Here is a 20944-nt window from a genome sequence, read left to right as displayed (position 1 = left end):
CCCGCGGCTGCGGTCGTGTCCGGCCGTGCAGCGCGCTAACTTTGTCTTCGTGACAACGTGTGTCACGCACACATTTCAATTTTATTACAATTGAGCTATTTCGACGGCCGTGTTTTGTTTGTGTGTGATTGTTAGCGTTTTATGCCCAGCGCGAGTTAGCATGATAGCAGATTCTACCTACTGTGCAGTTCTATTTGCCAACGCCAGTCTGAATTTCTGTCGGACTTAGATATTTTAAAGTCACATGACATATTGTACGTACAATGTAAACGCATTATAACGACGCTCTTGGTACAACATGCCGAGGCAGGGCACTCTTAATGTTATGTCTGCTCAGTGTAAATGTGCATTCGTAGACACAATTATTGTACCTGCTATTCTTTGTATTTTTAGCCGTTTCAATGTTATTGTACAGACGACTGCACATCAAGGTAAACATTGTGGCATCTTATGTACTTCTGATAGTGCTTTTTAGGGTTCCGTAGTCCTGACAAGGAACCCTTATAGTTGCGATATGTCTGTCTGTCTGTCCGAGGTTTTGCTTGGAAACTATTGGCATTAGAGAGCTGTAATTTTGTGGATGTATGTATATTAGTCGCGGCAATAAAGTGGTAGAATAACTTTTTGAAAAAAAAAAATTTTTAGTGTTGTTCCCCTACATAATAAAGTGGGGATGATTTTTTTCATCTTCTACCCCATCGTGTCGTGTATTGTTGGATAGGTCTTTTAAAATGGTTTAGGGGTTTCTAAGACATTTTTTCGATTTTGGGATCCGTTTGTAAAATATGAAAGTATAAAGTGCCAATTTTTAAACAAAAATTGGCACTTTATAGACTTTAGCCCTTTATTTATTTATAACCTTTAGCCCCTCCCTTTAAAAACTAAACTGTTGACTTGAAAAATCTGGATAATTCACAATAATACTGCTTTTCAATATCATCATAATATCAGTTATTTTAAGAGTACCTAATAGTAATTTATTGTATTAGAAAATTTCATGTACCTATCTAATAAAAATTCCTTGAAAGAAAATTTTAAAAGTGACTTTAGATGAAGTAATTGCTTGCTTCTGAAATATATTGTGGTAACGACGGACTACTACGGAACCCTACACTGCGCGTGGCACAACAAGCACTTGGCTATTTTTTTTTTGTAAAAGTAATGAATAGTGTGATATGTATGTGGGTTATAGACAATGTGATAGTTCTGATTGATGTTCGTATCAAGAACAGATCTGAGTCAGCGATTGTTTGATTACAATATTCAAAATTATTAGTCAGAATGATTTTATGAATTCACTTTGTGTTTAAAAATCTTGGTGTCGCTATGAAAAACTTCATAAGAAGACTAATGTAACAAATTAAGCAGACACACAAAATCACTTCAATAATAATTACCATTTCCCATTTTGGTACACAAATCCAGTTCCAGCGTCACATCGTTGGAGAACTATTTTGGAGCTGATATTCTGGTGACACATTTCAATTCAAACCATTCAGTTAATTCTGAAATTATTTGCAAATTTTTGTGCTATTTTAATAATAGGTACATTTAGTACGTTAACCTCGTTAATCCCCTGGCTAGTGTGTTTAGATTTTTATCAGAAATAGGATCTTTTAAGGCAGCTTTATGCAAGTGACAATATCATCATAGGATCAGTAATTTAAAAACATAAATTCCCTTTAGGCGCACCGGTCAATATAGGAATTCAATTTAATCCTTGTAGACTAATGTTGTACCTCCATAATTTAAGCAAATTATTATTTTAAAAATCACCAATATTTTATTATCTGTTTTACTGAATTTTAAAATATATTTAAATAAAGGTCACTGACTCACTCACCCATCAGAAATCTCAGAATCTACAAATTCTAGGAGTCTCAAATTTTGCATTTCCATTTAGAACGTAGGTGCTCACCAAGACGGGATTTTGCAAAATTCAACCGCTAAGGGGGTAAAACGGGATCCACGCATACGCAGTCGCGGGCGGCCGCTAGTAGATTATTAAAATGTTTTAAAACTGGATGGAGCTTCGTTTAGATAATTGGTAGACTTTGCCATTTCATGAGATTGTTATTTTTTCAAGATCAACCGTTCTTAAAACAATAAATAATTGTAGACAGAGCAAATTCAATCCATCATTCTGATGCGTTCATTGGATATGAAAAAACTGATGAGTATGTTATGGTTTTTGCTCTCAACATCAACTGTACTGACATTTTTGTGAGAGGTTTGCTCGTTTGCCTCCTATCACATAAAAAAAAAAAGGATATTGTTGCAAATTTCTATAAAACATTCATAACCTTTTAAAGATAAAGATGTATGATTTTATTGGTAATGATAAAGTAGTAATAGATGAAAGCAAGTTAAACATGATACTCAGGAGATTCTGGATGAAGTGTGTTTGATTATTTATTAACTTAGTTGCACTTTTTTTCGATTTGTAAGCACTATATAATAGTCTATACAAATAAAGAAATTTTGACTTTTGACTTTGAACAATTATTATCTTGTTTTCATTACAAATACATCAGCTAGTTAGAGCAGGATCCATTGATTTTATATGGCATTGCATTATTAGGCTCAAGTCCACATCGCTGCGTGAAGCCCTATAGTGCATCTATACATAGGCTTGGGCGAGGTGTCGGGCCTATCCGATATCTAGTATTACTGACATTAAAAAGTATTGATACTTGTAAATCTAGTACTCAAAAACTTACCGTATAAACTAATTAGTACACAAAGACTTTATTACCGTACATTAACCAGTAACATTAAAGAACGGTTCTGAAAACACCTACATACACCGTCAATGTTAGCAGAGAAAAATGTTTATGTAGCAATAAATAAAATTGATCAAGTTAATTTAGTAATTTTCTCAATGGAAGTACGACCTATGCTATTAGTAAGCGGCCAAGCGACTCACCAAAAGCAAGTTCTACACAATATAACTCCGCACAGTCGACTAAATGGATAATATAGGGTGGGTAGTGTAGTGTAGCGTCATATTAGAGTGTTCTGTGTTCTCTCGGACTCCGCCCCGCTTTGTTCGCCAGACAGGCCAATGGCTAGACAGTTTTGTATGCTTGCTAAAATGTCTTGTTCATAATGTAGTATAATTTGTTAAATAAATCACATAGATATATGCCGAACGGCTTTTTTCTTTTCTCAAATTAGATTTACGAGAACATTTATAAAAAACATCCATTATCTTTCCTATCATCAATCTATTTAATCATAACTTGTACCTAAACTTCAAACACATTTTGCAAAGAAGTAAAACATCAAGTAATTTCTTTAGTCGACTAGGGAGTGTAAAAATTTAGAATGGCCGATCGGTCAGGTGAAGTGAGCACGAAATAAAGGGTCAGCAAAAAAACAAACAATAATTAATGATGCTAAATTATCAATAAAAATAAATAAGGTTGAGTTAAGTGTCTTCTCATTCAAACACTAAAAAGTGATGTGATAAAAAATGGAGATAACAATAAATAAATGATCGATATTGACTTTAATTCACTAGAATTACAAATTTATGTTAATAGACAGCTGCATCTTTCAGCACTAAGCGGTGCTTTTATTTGATTAAGTGTCTGTGTACGTGCAGCGTTAACAAAAGTACAATCGACAGTTAACCGCTGCAGACAATAGCTTTTATGCTCTAGTAATTAAGCGCAGACAAATTAGCGGCCGATTTTCATTTTGAAACTCAACAAGTAGAAAATGATACTAAATGTTTTAATGTTTGTTTTTACGAAGTCGATGTAAAAAATTAATACGGTCATATTATGTATGCGGCATAATTTTATATTAAGTTTGTTTGCGATGCTAACCGTACATCCGGCGACCGTCTTGCGCTCACCGCACTGCCTTTTCTCCGCGTAAGAGACAAACCAAGTCTTTCACAAAATTTTGAACAATTACACAAGGTTCTTGTTTGCTTTTGTCATTTTTATAAAATTGTAGCAATTAGGTACGTGGAATTTAAATACGAAGCGAGTACTCGAGTTACAGCTTAAACATCGCAAGTTCGGCAACCCTTTAGTAAAAGTTGAAGTTGATCTCATTTCAAGTTTTGTGTAATTACTTTATTATTCATCTAGGTAGTTTGGGTTGTTTATTAAAAGCTATTATGAATTCAGTTTTACAAAGTATGTCTTGATCAAGAATACGAAATGCAGAACACGTGAGCTGTAGTAGCTATGACCGCGATAGCTCATTTTGCTTGTAACACGCGTTACACTTACACGCAGTTGCGCCGGCTCTAGCATCAACATCGCTTTAATAATCGACTCCCGTTCGTCAAGCTATTCAAAATAAAAAAGAGTGGCGTTTACAGGGCAATCATTATAATGATCGGTTATCGATTTGTTGTGTGGCGTGCTTGCTAAAGGACCAAAATTTGGTGCGCTCGATTACGCCTCTGCCCTCGGCGATTCCGTAATCTATTCCTACCGTCCACACGATACTGAACTTATCGTCCTCCTAATAATTTTGGAAAATTCATATAATAACATCTGATAACAATCTAATTATTATAATGTCCTCTTTAACATATCCCGAGCGAAATTGGAGCGAGACGGGCCTTCGAGACGGGATAATGCCTCGCTAATGTAATGGAAATTATGAGATCATCTTTATGCCTCTTAACAGTGCTTTTAAAATAAACACATTACGGGGCTTTAGTGTCCGGTGGTCGGTTTATGGCCGTGCATTCCGAGTGTGAAACGGGCTTTATATTCAAATGTGGAGGTAGCAGTGTCTTTCAATTAAAATAATTTGAAACGACTACAGTAATGAATGCTTTAAGTTATGTTTTATAAACAGAAGCATACCTACTGCTACATAATTCAATCTTGCTTCAAATGGATAAGACATTTAGTAGGTGCAAGTTTTATTTATTTGATCCTTAAATTCTCAGCAAACGATACTCAACTGTTTTAAGGCTCTGTGTGAAGCCAAGCCAGCAGATGTATTCTTATTTGTGCTTATCACTTATCTTGTAAATACTTAGAGATGCTGAAGTGTTAGCGTAAATTATAATCTGCGAAGATATATCTTTATATGAATGACAGAGCAAAGTGATAAATATTAAAATTGTTATTAGCATTTCCCAACTGGTGTGCAGTGTGTACCACTGCGGATGTTGAACATAGTGCTCTCATTTATCACTTGGTGTACCTATAACAATTTAAAAAGTTCACAGTCATAGTCTTCATTATAGACAACAAGCGTTGATAAAAAATAGAAAGTATCTTTTGCTTCCGGTTGAATTTCACCGACAAAATACGAGACCTGAAAATGTATTAAGGCAAAATAAACGCAGTGTTCTTTTTGTCGCAGAAATTCTGTCTCTCGGTAACTGTGTATCATCTTGCAAACGAAACAAATTTACCTCTTTGTTCTAACTTTATGCTAAACGTTGCTCTTAAATGTAGAGCCGAAAAAAGTGAGAAATCGTGAGAAATGTCATTCAACACATTTCCAGATTCTGAATAATTTAAAATAAAAGCTAATATTATCTGTAGAGTCATCACTGCCTTATATAGAATCAGTTTGAAAGATCAGATATAGCGTTTTGTTTAGAAGCGTTGTAAGCTTTTATAGCGCCGATCTATGACAGAAGTCCATGCCTACCTTCGGCGTCCGAATCTCATCAAATATTGACACACCGAAAGCCCCCCCTTCCATCGCCTGGACGTCGGTTAATGTACCTACCCACGAATAGATCACTAGGCGCATACTAAATGAACCACGCCCCATTTCAATTACCATCTGGCACTGCATAAATGATGAACTTTGACTATCAGAATGACCATTCCAATACGAGGAAAACGTACCTCATACGTGGAAACTAATCAGCGCAACGGATTGGTAGGCTCACCCCGCGGACTAATGTCCATGTATACTTTATTGAACTACTAAATTATAGGGCATCAGTTCCACAAGTTAAGGGAACAAACGTTTGGTAAATTATACGTGGCGTGGAAAACGAGGGAGAATGACAATTATAGTATGTACGTGTTGTGTACGGTTGCCGTCCCATTCTGTATTTTAGGGCTATCTACGCATGCATTTTACATGCGATAATGATAGAGGGGCTATAGTTGCATTATATGCGAGTATATTTATTTTTTCAACGTTTAACTGAATTGGTTTGGTTGTACATACAAATTTTCCTTTGTAAACAAGTAGGTGTGCTAAAACACCATCATAAAACTCGTGTGTTGATTAAAAATCTTTCTTTCGTCGATACGTAACGACAACTAAAACATTCACTTCCTAAAGCTTGATAAGTATTCCACACAAACATTAATCCTGCTCCCCTTTCTTTGCTTAACACTCTTCATTTGACAGATTGGACTAAATTACTAAAGCTTTTTTATTTAATGTAAGGGGTAATGGGAATCGTAGGAGTATTTTGAGTGTTTGCCCTTGTGAGATCGACTGGCGAGTAGCTAGTTTTTATTTGCGCGTCTGTTTACCGAGGCAGTCGAGCGTACTCAGCTCCCTCTGTGTGCTGTGACATAATATCGCTTATATTTGATTTGATCCGCCCTCTAAGGTTTGTTATTGTATCCATCGTTATTGATTGCTTGGCTACCTTTGAGCTGTGACGTTTGTTTAAGGCTGCAGTCGTACTGTAAGCTGCTAATGTCAAACTCTAAATTTACTCAAACTTACCTAAATTGCTTGCATCATTAGGGCATTATACCGCCTATTATGATCATCAAACCCTTGAAATAAGATTTTATATAACTTTACATAACAATCGTGATCATGATTTTGCTATTTGAACATTCAGAATCATCTGTTCTCTCAAATGCTCAATTTGAATAAGTATACATACGAGTACATGCTACAGACCAATACCTACCTATACCTACTCACTAATGGCAGTGTAATACTCGTACATATGCGGCTCCGACCGACACAAAGCAGCTTTCAATAGGTACATTATCTCTAGTTATCTAATGTTCTATAAATGTATATGATAACATCACTCAAAGACAATCACACAGCTAATAAATTGACGGTGCTGAAACCACATTAAATCTGAACACGCGTGTTTGAATATCGATCACACGAATACAGCCTTTGTTGTGAGGTCACAGAGTTTATAATGGTGTGGCTGATAACATAGAATGGAGGTACCTACTCTAACTTATCAGTAGGCCATACCGATCAAAATCAGTTTCGTACCTAAATATCAGTATGGCGAGCTGTAATGACACCGACCAAGCACTTTGTATGGGTACTTATTGACGGGCATTCCTACTTTTATCGATGCTTTTATAATTATAGCAGGGAAGGGAAATACAGGTGCTAATCAAAATCATATAAAAACACTACTCATTCGCCCACTATCCTACGATAAAAATATGTATACCATTATTAAACTTCCATACTCGCTTAGTAACATTTGTGTCACTTACAGATATCAATGACAGTATTTAATGATATTCTTGTTAGATGATGGATGTAATAAGAATATCGATTAATGATCATGATAATGTATCTCTGATTCATGTCGTAGACGTACACTTTTTTTAAAAATTCTGCATTAATAGTGCCAATCCTTCAGTAAATTGATTGAATGACACAACTTTATGTACCTGACAGAGTTCCAAGTTTGTTAAAATTTGAGTATTTCTCACCAACAAAGAAAAAAAACTGCTACAGCTGAACGAGTGACAAGAAAGTACCTATCACTGACCTACAAAAAAATGTGGTAAAGTAAGAATGTTTTACATAGGAATTCCATGTAATGCTGAATAAATGAAAACGATTTATTATGCCATGTATTCCTTGTTAATAAACAGCCTACATTTGTAGCTTAGTTCATTCATAAACATATTAACATTTCAAGGACTGAAAATTAGCTCGGTCGTTACGAGTACCTGGTAGAGGTAGGTCGTAAATGCGATTTAATACAACGTGTATTTGCATTGAGTCAGCGCAATCTTATTAGAACGCTATCAACAGCGTGTAAGCTCTATTACATAATGTGAATCCGAACCAAACATAGGTTGTCTAATCTTATTACACGTTGCGTTATGTATGCTGCCTTGCATCGTACGAGTACACAAAGACATCACAATATAATAGAATTTAGTTAGATAATACGCCTTATGCTTAGTACTAAACGTAGTTAGTACTCTAACTTAGCATGTAGAAACGAAAAGTCTCTAACGCCAATATTCTAAACATTACTATGAGGTCTTATAGTGCGCGTGGACGCACAGGGTGACACAGGAACCAATCACAGAGATCTATTCAACGCTGTGCGTCCTATTTGCTGCTTCACATAAGCAAGTATTGTTTGTGAATACGGGCGTAAGTTCGTTTGGTTCGAATTGCCAAAACATTTTAGGCGTTGTAAACGACGGTACGACATCCGTAGTGTCAGATTCGCCGGTGCATCTTTTAACACGTCGAAGCAAGCGCGCTATGCTTTCGTAACCGTATCCCTTATCCGAACATGGACCTGTCCACAGGTACCTATAGTTAAACCGAATCAGATTTCAGCAAACCACGAATCGATAAAGGTTAACGTTGGGAGACGTTGAACCAAGATTAGGTCAAATATTAGATAGCTTTCCAATTAATTAAATGTTTTTTTTTTCTGTTCATACCTAGTAATCAAAGGCCACTTACTGATTCATTAAGCTTATTGCGTAAATCTGATTATTTTTCTGTGTGCATGATATAAGATATAAGCACAGATCTCAATGAGCAAAATGTGAGCACAGCCTTCTTCAGCCTCCTTAAGCCTCCTTGAGGACTTTTCGCTCTGTTTAAAGAAAACAAGTTGGTGCTCCCAAACGAAGCATTAGACTCTCAAGTGGGGTCGCTGTGTGCACAGTAACTTATGCTATTATTTCTAAGTCAACTCACCCTAATGTTTGACCAAATCTGTTGACGTCCTTTCCCAGACCTTTCATCTTTTACCGACTACGTCTATATTTAATAAATAAATAGCGCATGTTTGTAATATTGAGTGGTCTGTTAGACCGATCTGCTTCATGCTCTTTCTGTGATTGACTTTTGAAGTTCCCCTTTCTTCCAACAACCTTCGCTTACAATAGGCTTGTTTAAATAAGAATGAAAGAATTGAAATGGAAGTATATCTGCTAACATGAAATAATATTGCAGTTTTAGATATTTTATATTGAAATCTTAATCTTATTTTGATTATTTAATGTTATTAAGCCAAAAAGATAATTAATCTTGTAAAACAAACAATCTTGTTTATTCATTGAAACATTGCTGTTCATTATTTGTTATTTGAAATTATGTATATTCATCTTTCGAGCAACTGCAACAATGTATACGAACGAGTACAACACAATAGACAAAATTCGCTGACTAAAAGCGTTCAGTACAAACAGGATACAATTAACAACTGTCCTACGGCCGTTGCTTCAGTCTAGCTGAGCGCTAACACGATTCCTCATAATAATATTTATACTAATTATTTCGGAGAAATGGCCGGCTCTCATTCGGACGAGGCGACGGCCGACCGCGTCACAAGATGTTTAGATTAACCGAATGCCCCTGATATTATCTTACGCTGCCCTAGAAATTGAATTAATTTGCATTCGTTTAAAAATAAAATGAAAGCGCTCCACCCATGACGTCCTGTTGTTCGTGTGCTTTCAAATTGACCGTATAACGAGATCTTTACAAGAAGTTTCCGCTGTTTACATTTTATTTGCTTAAGTCTACGTAAAAATATTTGCTTATGGATTAGAAGTGAAATAATTAAATTTAATCGCAGATATTTTCCAAGGGTGACAAACATAAATGCATGAGGTCGTTATAAATCATTATGGGTATAATCGATGTAGAGTTTCTTTTGCTTTTTTCTTTTTCTGTTTACCCCTTAATCCATCATTCATAGTTATTTCAGTGCCATCGCATAATAACATTCAAAAATGTATTAACTTTGCAGAAGAAGCAAATACTTATGCGTAATATTATTCCAGTTGCTCGTGAGCAACAGCGGGGCGGGCACCGGCGGCGCCGCCACCTCGCCGGATGGTGGGTCGAGTTCGGCGCCGCCGCTCTCGCCCGGCGGGTCCGGCGTGGCCGGCGGCGCGTTGTCCCCCGGCGCGAACAGCCACGCCAGCACGCCGGCTGCGTCCTGCTGCGACACTCCCCGGCCCATCATCACGGATCCAGTGTCCGGGCAGACGGTGTGCTCCTGCCAGTACGACAATGCAAGACTAGCCCTGACGTCATACCCGAGGCTGTCGAGCGCGGCAGTCGGCGTCTACGGCGCGCCCTACCCGTCCACTGATCAGAACCCATACCCCAGCATCGGCGTCGACAGCTCAGCTTTCTACTCGCCACTGGTAAGTTTCTTCAAAGAATGTTTTCTTTGACAGACAGGCGTCATGCTGTTGGCACGTGAAACATCCTTCAGCCTGGGCCTCTGGAAATTTCAACACTTGGAAGACGAAACGGCGTTTTGAAGGCTTCAATCAATATCATTATTGCCGAACAATTTTTTACCTTTTTAGGACTTTGTAGATTTTAAATCTAGCTAGGGTTATTGGTGATGCGAGTACCAGAAACCGGAGGCAGAAGACTTTAGAACAGTGGCGTTAAAAGAGGCACTATGGATAATCATAATCTTATTGATTGTGTAAAATAGGATAGTAAGTATCGAGTGAAGTAGTTCTATTTATTACTGCATAGTCATCATGATAGTTACAGATATGTCCAACGTGACTCAGATGGGTTGTGTTTTTAAGTTTTGAATTCAAAATGTTCCTTTTAAGGTGCAAGTAATCAGAACAATTCGAACAATGCTTTCTGTTTACCCGCTAGTGACATTAGCATCCAAACGGCTACGTGAAAAGGAATCTTGTGTTCGCGTCTTAGTGGCATCCAAAAACAGCAAGCATCAGGCTGCAAATTGGTACCAATAGCTCGTTTGCCGTATACGAGGCAGGGTTTATCGCTCTCTACCCCGATACGAGTTTGGCTTTTCTGGCGTCTCGTGCGAGCGCGCCATACAACCGGTCCCGACGCGCTGGGCCAGAAAACCACCGACACCTCGCGGACTCCGCGCCGCCGCCCTGTCACGAAACATTAATATTTAAACTCAAAAAATAAACCCAAACACCAACCGCTATTATTATACCAATTACACTTTATCTCAGTTCAGCCCTGTAGGATATCTTTACGTTGTTTCAAATGACACAAAAATTTCACGTCTTGTGTCGAGGCGGTTTTAAAATGATGACAGCATGCAGTATTCAAGTAAATTACTAAAATGCCATTAGCGGTTGCGTACAGACAGAGCGGTTGAAGTACAGTTCGGTTTAACACCTTGTCTGGGCATAGGGGACAAATGGGCGGTCTCAGTAAGCGGTACTCGTAATCCCTATAAGGCAGCACACTCGCAGGAATATCGATTATACTTTACCCAACCCTTTGTGAAAAAGCTCCCATAGCGAAAACACAAAATCTTAAAAAACTTTAGAGCTTTTTTGGGGTTTAGCAAAAACGCGTTTTCATTTCATACGATTCAAATGACAAAGCACATGTGAAATCCGTTAAATCCAGCAAATCCTATCAAACGAGAGATGATCCTTTTTTGTCGAGTGTTTAAAAGGAATTTCCTCGCCTTAATCTTCGAGTGCTGAAATGTTCATAACGGAAGTTTCGACTGAACACACGAGAAACTTTTGGCTCCATTGCGATATTTTGTTCTTTGTTTTAGTGTATTTCGTCGCGGTTTACATATTATTATGATATGATTGCGCTCTGAGTTCAGTCTTAATTTGTAGATTGCAACCGCGATAAACAAACCGTGAATCGTTCCAGAAGTTTTTGTATAGTAATGCGAGGTCGCTCAACTCATCGTAATTATAATATCATGTGGCAACTCGGGTTTGTGGATGCATCCTAAATCGCCGGTGAGATCTCTATCTGTCATTGTATTTAACGAGCTTTGCAGTACCTACGCTCTGTGACCCTGTGCATGTTTAATAACAGGTGTTTAAATGTATGTATAGTGTCATTGTGTGCTCTGTGCCCGTACCTAACTCACGACAAGCCTGGCCGGTTCCGTGCCAGCGACAATTTAGCGAACAATGACGACGCTCTACCACAAATACACTCGTGCTCGTTTCTGGCTATGTAAGTCTTCCTTTCGCAGCGATCGAAAATCTTCCTTATACCGACAGGAATTAAGCACAATTCTGCACTCTAATTTTGTAGACCGTTGCAGGGGAAAATATTCAACTGCCATTTTTGTACACGAGCGACTCCGGTGGCGCCGTCTGTTGAGTTGCGACTTACTAACAATACAGGCAGCGCCATCTTTTATCTATTGTACGCTTTTGATAATCAATAAAAAAGGATTTGTTTGTGTAGCCGCGTTGTAATACTGTCTACGTAACTACGCTGTGGTTTTTCAGCGCAAATTTGAGCTTTATGAGTAATTGCAAAATAATTTGACCTACCTACCTACACGATCAATTGATTTTGTAATGCGCTATTTACATTAGCTACCTGATGAAGATTTCAAGGATAGATTAGATATCAAACAATTTTGTGTGAGTTAGGCTGTAAACACACGAGAAGCGAAGCTTCGGTGCAGCAAGTTGCGAAATTCACGTTTAAATTATATTATTTACATATTAGTATAGAATATAATTGAGGAGTTTTTTCAGGTGATTACATTTTTTACCTTTCATCTATATCTAGTCGTTTTAACTAATTTCCTTTTAAACACAGCCTTGTCTAGTACAAGGCTGTGTTTATGCATTAAAATTCACTCATTCGTACTGTTTGACTTTGCTTTGGCTAATTATTTGTGTATTGGGAAATGGAACTGAAATTACCCACCTATAAGCTTAATTAAATTAACATTACATACTCGTACTTACGAGTACTACACATTTTTTAAAATATTCATAACAATATTAGGTTTTCTTCTACGTCAAGAAAATTACTTGCCTACTACAGACAAATTGTTAAGACGTTAATCTTAATTAATAATGTGATTGTGTGACGGTATATTTAATTAATAATGTGATTGCTGACGTTACAAAGAGTTTATAACCTCTTAATAAACCGCTATTAATAGTATCTCGAAATAAAATAACCCAACAAGAGTATCGCACATTTACCAGCAAAACAGCGTCAAAATTATACACAAGATATTCAGCCAGGGAATAAAATGACAAACGGTTTAATCTTCATTTAACAAACCGCCGGCAAATCGTGGAGCGGAGCCATAAAATCTTTCGTCAGCGGAATTGTAACATGTGCAGTAGCTGCAGCTTAGGTATACATATCTCACTCGTTTATTGCAAACGGAAATCTTATGAACCCTTCCCCTTGCTGCATTATAACCAACTGATAGACATATGACGGCGACATCCGAAATTAATGACGACCAGAGAAAAGCGAACTTGCACCGCCCTTGATGTTTCGCTTTGAAAAAAAGACGACTCAATTTAGAATCACGCGGAAAACTTTCTTTATCACGACCGAATTAAAAGTCCGATAAGTGAACAGGGGCGGCCGGAACGGTAGACCCGGCTGGCTGTAAAAACGTAACAGAACGACGATTTAAATACATCACTAATCTTAAGTCAAAGAGAATCAGTTTAGAAAAAAGGAGAGCAGAAATTCAATTAAAGAAGGGCGGTGGAACGAGAGACGAGATGCGCAGGAGCGACCGCGGGACCGAGAGGGACAAAATAAATAAAAGTGAAGAGGAATCAGGCGAATTGAAAATATCCATTAAGGTGTTAATGAGGCTCTTATTAAGCCGTCTCCTCCCCGTGGGTGGTCGTTGTGTAGTGCTCGCTTTGTTCATTAATCACTACAGATTACGTTCCGACCTAATTATCAAATCTGTATCAGCGAGTAACAATAGCCTTTCTTTTGGCCTTCGATATGTTATCTCTTGCTCTCGCTTTTAAATACTCTCGGTTTTGCATTTTCAATATTTTTTCGCGAATCGTGGACATAGTGCTAATGAGTAAAACTCTCAAGTATTTAACCCAGAATTAACAGTAAAATTAGGATAGCTTAATGATTTGGGTGGTCCTTGATTTTAAATATTTGTAAGTGTACATACATAAATATTGCGAGACGACATCTATTGCCGCCATCACTCTTTCGCCGATTAATTAGTCAGAGGCGACCTTGCTTGAGTAATAGCCGCGGTGCATTTTATTTCCTTTTTAATTAGATTAGAATAAAACATGAATTCGTGCTTTAGAGTTTCAAAGATAGAGTTCAAAGTTCTATAAACGTTTTTAAGCACTAACATGTGGGGATATTAGGGAATTAAGTGCGTAATAGACGCGAGGGCTCATAAACGGGCGAGTTAAATTTAGTAATATCTGGGAGCAGCAGCGGCGCAGAGTGGCAGGCCTGAATTACAATTTTCTCTTCTCAATATAGAGTGGCGAACACCACCAATCAAACGATATAATTTCTGACAGTTATCAAAATGCGAATATTTGTACAGAATAAATGAAACTGATGGAATGCAACTCATTATAACTTACCTACTTTATTATTTATCTAGTTATTAATTATAAAGTTACAGTACCAAAGTAAAAGCTTTGAGCTTTGTTGAAATATTTTTATAGGACAACAACAAAGTACCACCTATTACAAAGATTAGATTTTTTTATTATATTAGATTTCTTAATATTATGTGCCATTATGAACAACAAAAAGACACACAAATGAAAGTCAAACAAAAAAAACATAACGCGATACAAATACATAAACGACAAAGAATAAGAATCTAAGTATGTATGTTACAAAGAAATTGATTGAAATTAGTTCTCTGAATTCGCATTTTATTATAATAACATTATTATGGCGTGCAAAATATTTTAAATAAATTATACACTAGTATATAGCCTTTGGCTATGCTCGCGTGATAACTGTTGAATACTAAGCAGGTTTTGCTATTATAAAGGTTATTATTTTGTTTCTTTAATGCCTCAGATTAACAAGTTTTCGACAAGCTTTAATAATTATAATTTATTAGTTTAGCATAACCATACCTATTATAAAAATATTGAATTATCTGTCTCAACATGAAACATATCAAATTAAAACTGTAGACGAAATTGGGGGAACGACATGAAAGTTTAACAAAGTAAAATGATTTCGTGGTTTTATTTTTATTTCAGTATAATAAAATTAATCTTGTTCACTCACACATTTTAGCTTTTGATGCTCTATTTCTTGGTCTCTAAAAAGGTATCAAGATACATTATCAAACAATGTCTAGATTTAATTAAAAGCGCTTTAGCGCGTTTTCATGGTCAAATTCCAAATTTTAAATTTGCTGAAATACGAGACAAACAGACTTTATCTTGTTTGGAAATCAGACTTAATCTTGTTTAACAATAGTCCGATAATGATGTAGATATCAATAAAACTTAGTGAAGTTTTCCGATCGATTCCCGCATCGATAAAACATTGCTTAATACAAGTATGTCACCACAACCAAAACAGCGTGACGTATTGTTAATAACCATCCCCATTGCTCAAACATGAGGCAACTGATACGTGGGTGGGCTTATCAGTGGTAACATCGGAGATTTGACGTAAATGCGTTATACTTGGATTACTATGTGACAACCGATAACGCTTGTAAAGGGCCGCCTAGCTGTGATTGACATCGTCATGTTTACACACTGATAGCCGGACGGTCTTCTGTATCGTTATCGCCACATAACCGTTAACATATCATATGCGCAAGATGGTTGAACCAGCCGACAGAATATTATGTACAGTTCAGCCGTTTCAAGTCGCTATACTTATGTTTAGCCGCCATGCCCTGCTGCGTCACGCCGCAAAGACGCACGTTTTAGCAAAAGAAAATCTTTCTTACCGTTGTAAACTGAAAATTATGTTATTGTAACTGTCTACTATTTACCACAATGGTTGATGGTTTACATGGTTTAAATAACATAATCATCCTGTATAGGTATGAAGCAATAGGTCGAATAGGAACTTATTCTGACTGTCCTACCGCTCTCTTAAAATAACAAAGTCTCGAATAGGCAAATAAGTAGTGCTCCATTTTTGATCCTAATTAGACAAGAGGTCAAAGACCATTTAAATTCCAAATAAAAAATTAAGATGTGAAACTTATATTGTTATTTAGAAAATGTACCTATTTAATAAAGCCAAGAGAGTATCAAGGCTGTCCAAAGCTCTAGCTTTATCTAGCCTATCTTTATATTAACCTATCATTATTAGCTGTCAGTTTGAAGTTTAGACTGGCGACGCTAATACAAAACCCATTAGGCTAATCCTGATTAAGGATAGTGCGCAGGGGGACCTAACATAATTGTATTATGTAACAGTAATGTACTGATTTTAAGCTTAAAAAACATTGATTAGATTATGTAGAGATTAGAGACACAATTTCAATATACATAATACAAGTACATCATATTATAAATACAACATAAAATAGATCACTTTGATAACTAGTGTAGTTATTAAAACAGGAACAGCGTTTCATCATAGTTTTAGGTACCTACTAGGAATTCAAACAACATATTATTATTATGTACTTCAGTCTACGTCTTACACCCATATTAACAAACGATGCTTGAACGCACAGCGTTGAATAGAGCTCTGTGATTGGCTCGTGAGTCACCCTGTGCGTCCACGCGCACTGTGAGACCTCATAGTAATGTTTGAGAATATGGGCGTTTAACTGCGACCTTCGTCAGTTCGGAAATGACCGACATTAAACCAGGCGATTCTTCATGGCTCGTTTTAGCATAACGATTACAAACAATGACAGCGGATCAACCCGCACCCTTGTCTCACCTCAAGCGTTAATTGCTTCGCAAATATACTCGTCTTCGCACTAAGCGTCCACTGCTGACTTTAATGAGTGGACAAACATTGAGCGGCGCGGTCGCGCGGTCTCGCTCCGACCGCGTCCTGTGGCTACGCCACCAATAAATCTTCGGATTTTCCCCGCTTTCCCGGCGGGACGTCGGCCACGGCCGCCCTTCGTCCACTCCCGCGCTCCACTCTTATAAATTACCTACACGCTTTCACTATAAATCAAACAATGGCCCAGCTAAATGTATTTGCTATTGTTTGAATACACCTCTGACCGATAACGCTGATGCATATTTCATTCGATCATTCTCGCAATTTTCGGTCAGACATTACGTCAGCAATCCTACGGCATTCAGGAAATTTGTCGCCTCCCTTTGTTTGGGCCCGGAACTCGAGGATAATATCCGCAAGGCATCGCGATTAATCTTGAGCAGAAAGTTCGGTCAGCCGGCTGACCGAAAGGAAATCAGCTAATGCGGTATAATTGAAAGTTTACGACGAACCAAAAAGGGGTCGCATTCATCGGCTATATAAACGATTATATTCTTGTAGTTAACTAAGTGATCTGTGAACATTTAACAACGTAAAGGTGCTTAGTTTGACCGTTATCTCGACCGGAAGTTAAAAAAACGTGATCCAAGCGTAATTTCGTCCAAGCCGCCCGCCGCGCTCGCCGGCTCTAAGCATTAGTAGGATAAAAAAGAAGGTGTCGATTAAACGCCAGATAGCTTTTAACTACGTTATTATTTCATTTAAGTTTGTTTTAGAGATCAGTTCGTTTGAATGAAATAAGTTTCACTCTAATCTCACTCCTTTGATTACATTGTTGAATATTTTTCTCTATAATAATATATGATGCCGTTATGAGATGGCAAGGCTCTGTAACTAGTATTAAGTAATATTAGCTGCCACTAGCATCTATTAATGATGATTTTTATTGTGATTCATTTTCTACGCGTAGGTAATAACTCATAATGTTCCATCATCATTACGTTATCTCTTTTTCTGCACTGGTAAAAAAATATCCAAGAGTTTTTTTAAAACTAATTGATTACCTGGAAATGGCAAAATTTAATGCCGTTTATAATATTATGACACCAACTAAAGCTTATTTGTGATTGAATGGGACCACCGGGGAGTCAGGGGTAACGCAAAATGGGATAAATGATATGTCACGAGCAACAATGATGGCAATGAAGACATCTGAAATGGTACTACTACATTGTGTTCATATTCAGCGGAAAATAATCGCGCGCAGCTTTACAGTTGGTGATTTTTGAGTGAGTTTTTTGCGAGTTATTGTAACGATTCGGACAGATGTCACGGGCAGAATCCATGGCAACAAAAGCGCTCCGGGGGCGTATTGTCCCGTCTCCCCGAGTCGACCTCCCCGCAGACACCATTAACACTGACACCTCCAACATTTATTTTTGTATCAAAATAATACATATAATTTATACAATTTATTTATAGCTCTACTCCATAACAGTTATTGCTCTAAATGGTTTTTAATGTCCTTATTTTGTAAGTAATTTATACGAGCTTTTACAGCTGCATTTTACCCTCCAATGATGGCTATTAGCAAGACATCAGATAAATACGTTATGCGATAAACGCTCCCGGAAACTCTTATGAGCTGTCGCATGGTTTGTTGGGCATTTATTAATAAAGGTCACGGGATTACTTAGAATTAGTGAATTTAGTTAATTAATTAAACTTTCAAATAGTTCATTAGTGGCTTGAATACAGATACAAATAAATAAATATCAATTAACTTATTACATGTATTATATTGGCAACCCTCTATGACCGTTATTAAAATTGTTGAGCCAATGAAGTTAAGGTACAATTGCGTTGGGTTCTCTTGATGATGGTGAAGTAATTAGAAACGGAAGGTCATCGGAAACATTATTAGCGTAAATTAATTATCTCGCAAAACGACTTTCAATCAGGAAAAGTTTCATTAATGAACTGTTGTGAAGTGGGATTTAAAGTGAGGTTGGTTCGGGCGTCGTGGTTTCGTGGTTGCGGTGGAGTTGGGGCGGCCGAATCAATTGCAGTTTAAGGTCATGCCGTAGCAACGAGTCGCAATTCCAAATGGAGAAATTGGTGGTGAGACAATTTAAACCTTATTCAGATTGCATTAAAATGCTATGAAATTTTAGGCATGTTTTTAATTACAATAAGCAGTGTGTATGGAATACTTTGATGTAAAGGGTGCGAGGCAAGAGACTTGAAACAGAATTAGCTACCATCTATTAAAAATGAATTGGCGTTGAAAAATAATTTACATGGGATTTCAGTAAATGGATACCTCCTCTAATCACACTTCTACAACTCATAATGCTCTTTAGATCTGCTTATTATAGCAATGGCAAAGATTTGAAGAAAACTTTTGTGAAACGTCATGTAAGACATCGTCAGTTTCGGAAGAACTTTCGAGGGTATTAGACAAACTTATAACACCATAACCAACATGAAACCACCATGCAAAGCTCCTGAAATCAAGGCCAGGGACGGAATTTACAGCAGGGTCCAACTCTCAAACCACGAGACCACGAAGGCTTCTAGTTAATAAAGTTGTGATTCTGGATTAAAACCGAGGTTGCGGTAAGAGCCACGGTATACTTGTGAGCAGCGCGACCAAATCAATCACTAAGGCTCAATAATTGATCGCCCCCTCTCTCCAGTCCCTCCGACCTAATTACCTCGCCCTCCACACGCTCACGGCTCATTACGGACCGTCTGTTGTTTGTTCTCCTAATTAAAGCGGAGCTTTATCGGTCTTGGGGCCGTCTAATTGATATCATTGCGAGCGTTTACGATCATTGAATTACGGATCGGTTGCGTCGGGTTAGGCAGTTAAACCTGACCGCACATTGTCAGTGCCTCAGCTCCAATTGACTTGTTTAATCCCAGTTTATTGTTTATTTATTTATGGCGGAGGAAACCGGCGCCATCGCGGGCTCGTCAATGGTATTTAATTTAATTGTGGTGCAATTTACTTTATTTAATTTTATAAATAACTATTTTTCCAACACACTTTACTGGAGTAAGATATAATATTGCTAACTTTTTTAACGCAATCCAGTAAATAAGTCTTTCGCAGCAATAAAACTTACGAGTAGATAAAAGAAAAAAAAAATTTTTTAAAGAATGAATTGCGTCGATTGTTTTTGTTCAAATAAAACCAATGAAGTTTCCGCTTTATGAAACAAAGGTTAATCTTCTCACACAATAAAAGCTCCCGTAAAACGGAATGAGCGAAACAACTCAATTCTAACATGACTAAATTAAGTTTTTTGATGGCTTGTAAAAATATATTTTGGTCAGGAACATAATATCTCGCGTAATAAAATAACATTAACTCAATACAATGAATATAGTCAACTTATAACCGTCGAAGTGGAAAATAACCAATTCCGTTTAAATCACAATCTAGCAATTCTTTGATACCCGTGAAATTGCCGTAACGAAATAAATGTTAAATAAAACGTAAAATAAAATTATTGTGCCTCCACAAACAAATAATTGGAACGGGAACATACCTACCTAAAGCGCCCGCGCCCGATGCCGTCGTTTTATGGCTTATTTGGGGGAAAGCTTTATTGAACTTAGCCACGTTGTCTGCCGCCCCGCAAATACCACCCTTAACTAGAATCGAATAGGATTCCGAATCGAGCACTTCCCGCCAGTTGCGTCACCATCGTGCGGCATGAAATGACTTTTTCGTTTGTATTCGCTTTTTATCCACTTAGAGTCATTCTTTTTCCACTCGCTACAATTCACTTTCAGATTTTTGCTAGTGCACGCCGACATTATTATTTTATGGGGCGAATATTATTCCTAGTACCGAAATTAGAGTTTCATGATGAAATTTTACCCCAATAAATTTAACGTGTCAAGGGTGGGTTCCGAGTGGCCCATGGCGAAGTTTATGCGTATTGAAGTATATTTTGCACCTGTCTTTTGTGGCGTTTCTGTATGCGAGCGGCGCTGAATAGGACTCCTGTCACGTTACGCCACTCGAACACAATCGAGATCGGATCGAGGTCGCCGTCTTCTGGCTGGATCACGCGAT

At 37.5% G+C, this 20944-nt stretch overlaps 1 protein-coding gene across 4 annotated transcripts in view; it reads left to right on the top strand.

Annotated features, from left to right (window-relative positions):
• LOC135086896 (homeobox protein araucan) overlaps positions 1-20944 on the top strand; it is a 103557-nt gene that overhangs the window by 64401 nt on the left and 18212 nt on the right. For all 4 annotated transcript variants that reach the window (XM_063981717.1, XM_063981719.1, XM_063981720.1 and 1 more), the window contains exon 2: positions 9990-10358. In XM_063981717.1, coding sequence (XP_063837787.1) covers positions 9990-10358 — 369 coding nt within the window. The remainder of the gene's footprint in view (positions 1-9989; positions 10359-20944) is intronic.

The sequence above is a fragment of the Ostrinia nubilalis genome, chromosome Z (assembly GCF_963855985.1).
Source record: "Ostrinia nubilalis chromosome Z, ilOstNubi1.1, whole genome shotgun sequence".
NCBI classification, from domain to species: domain Eukaryota; kingdom Metazoa; phylum Arthropoda; class Insecta; order Lepidoptera; family Crambidae; genus Ostrinia; species Ostrinia nubilalis.
This window is presented reverse-complemented; position numbering and strand designations above follow the sequence as displayed.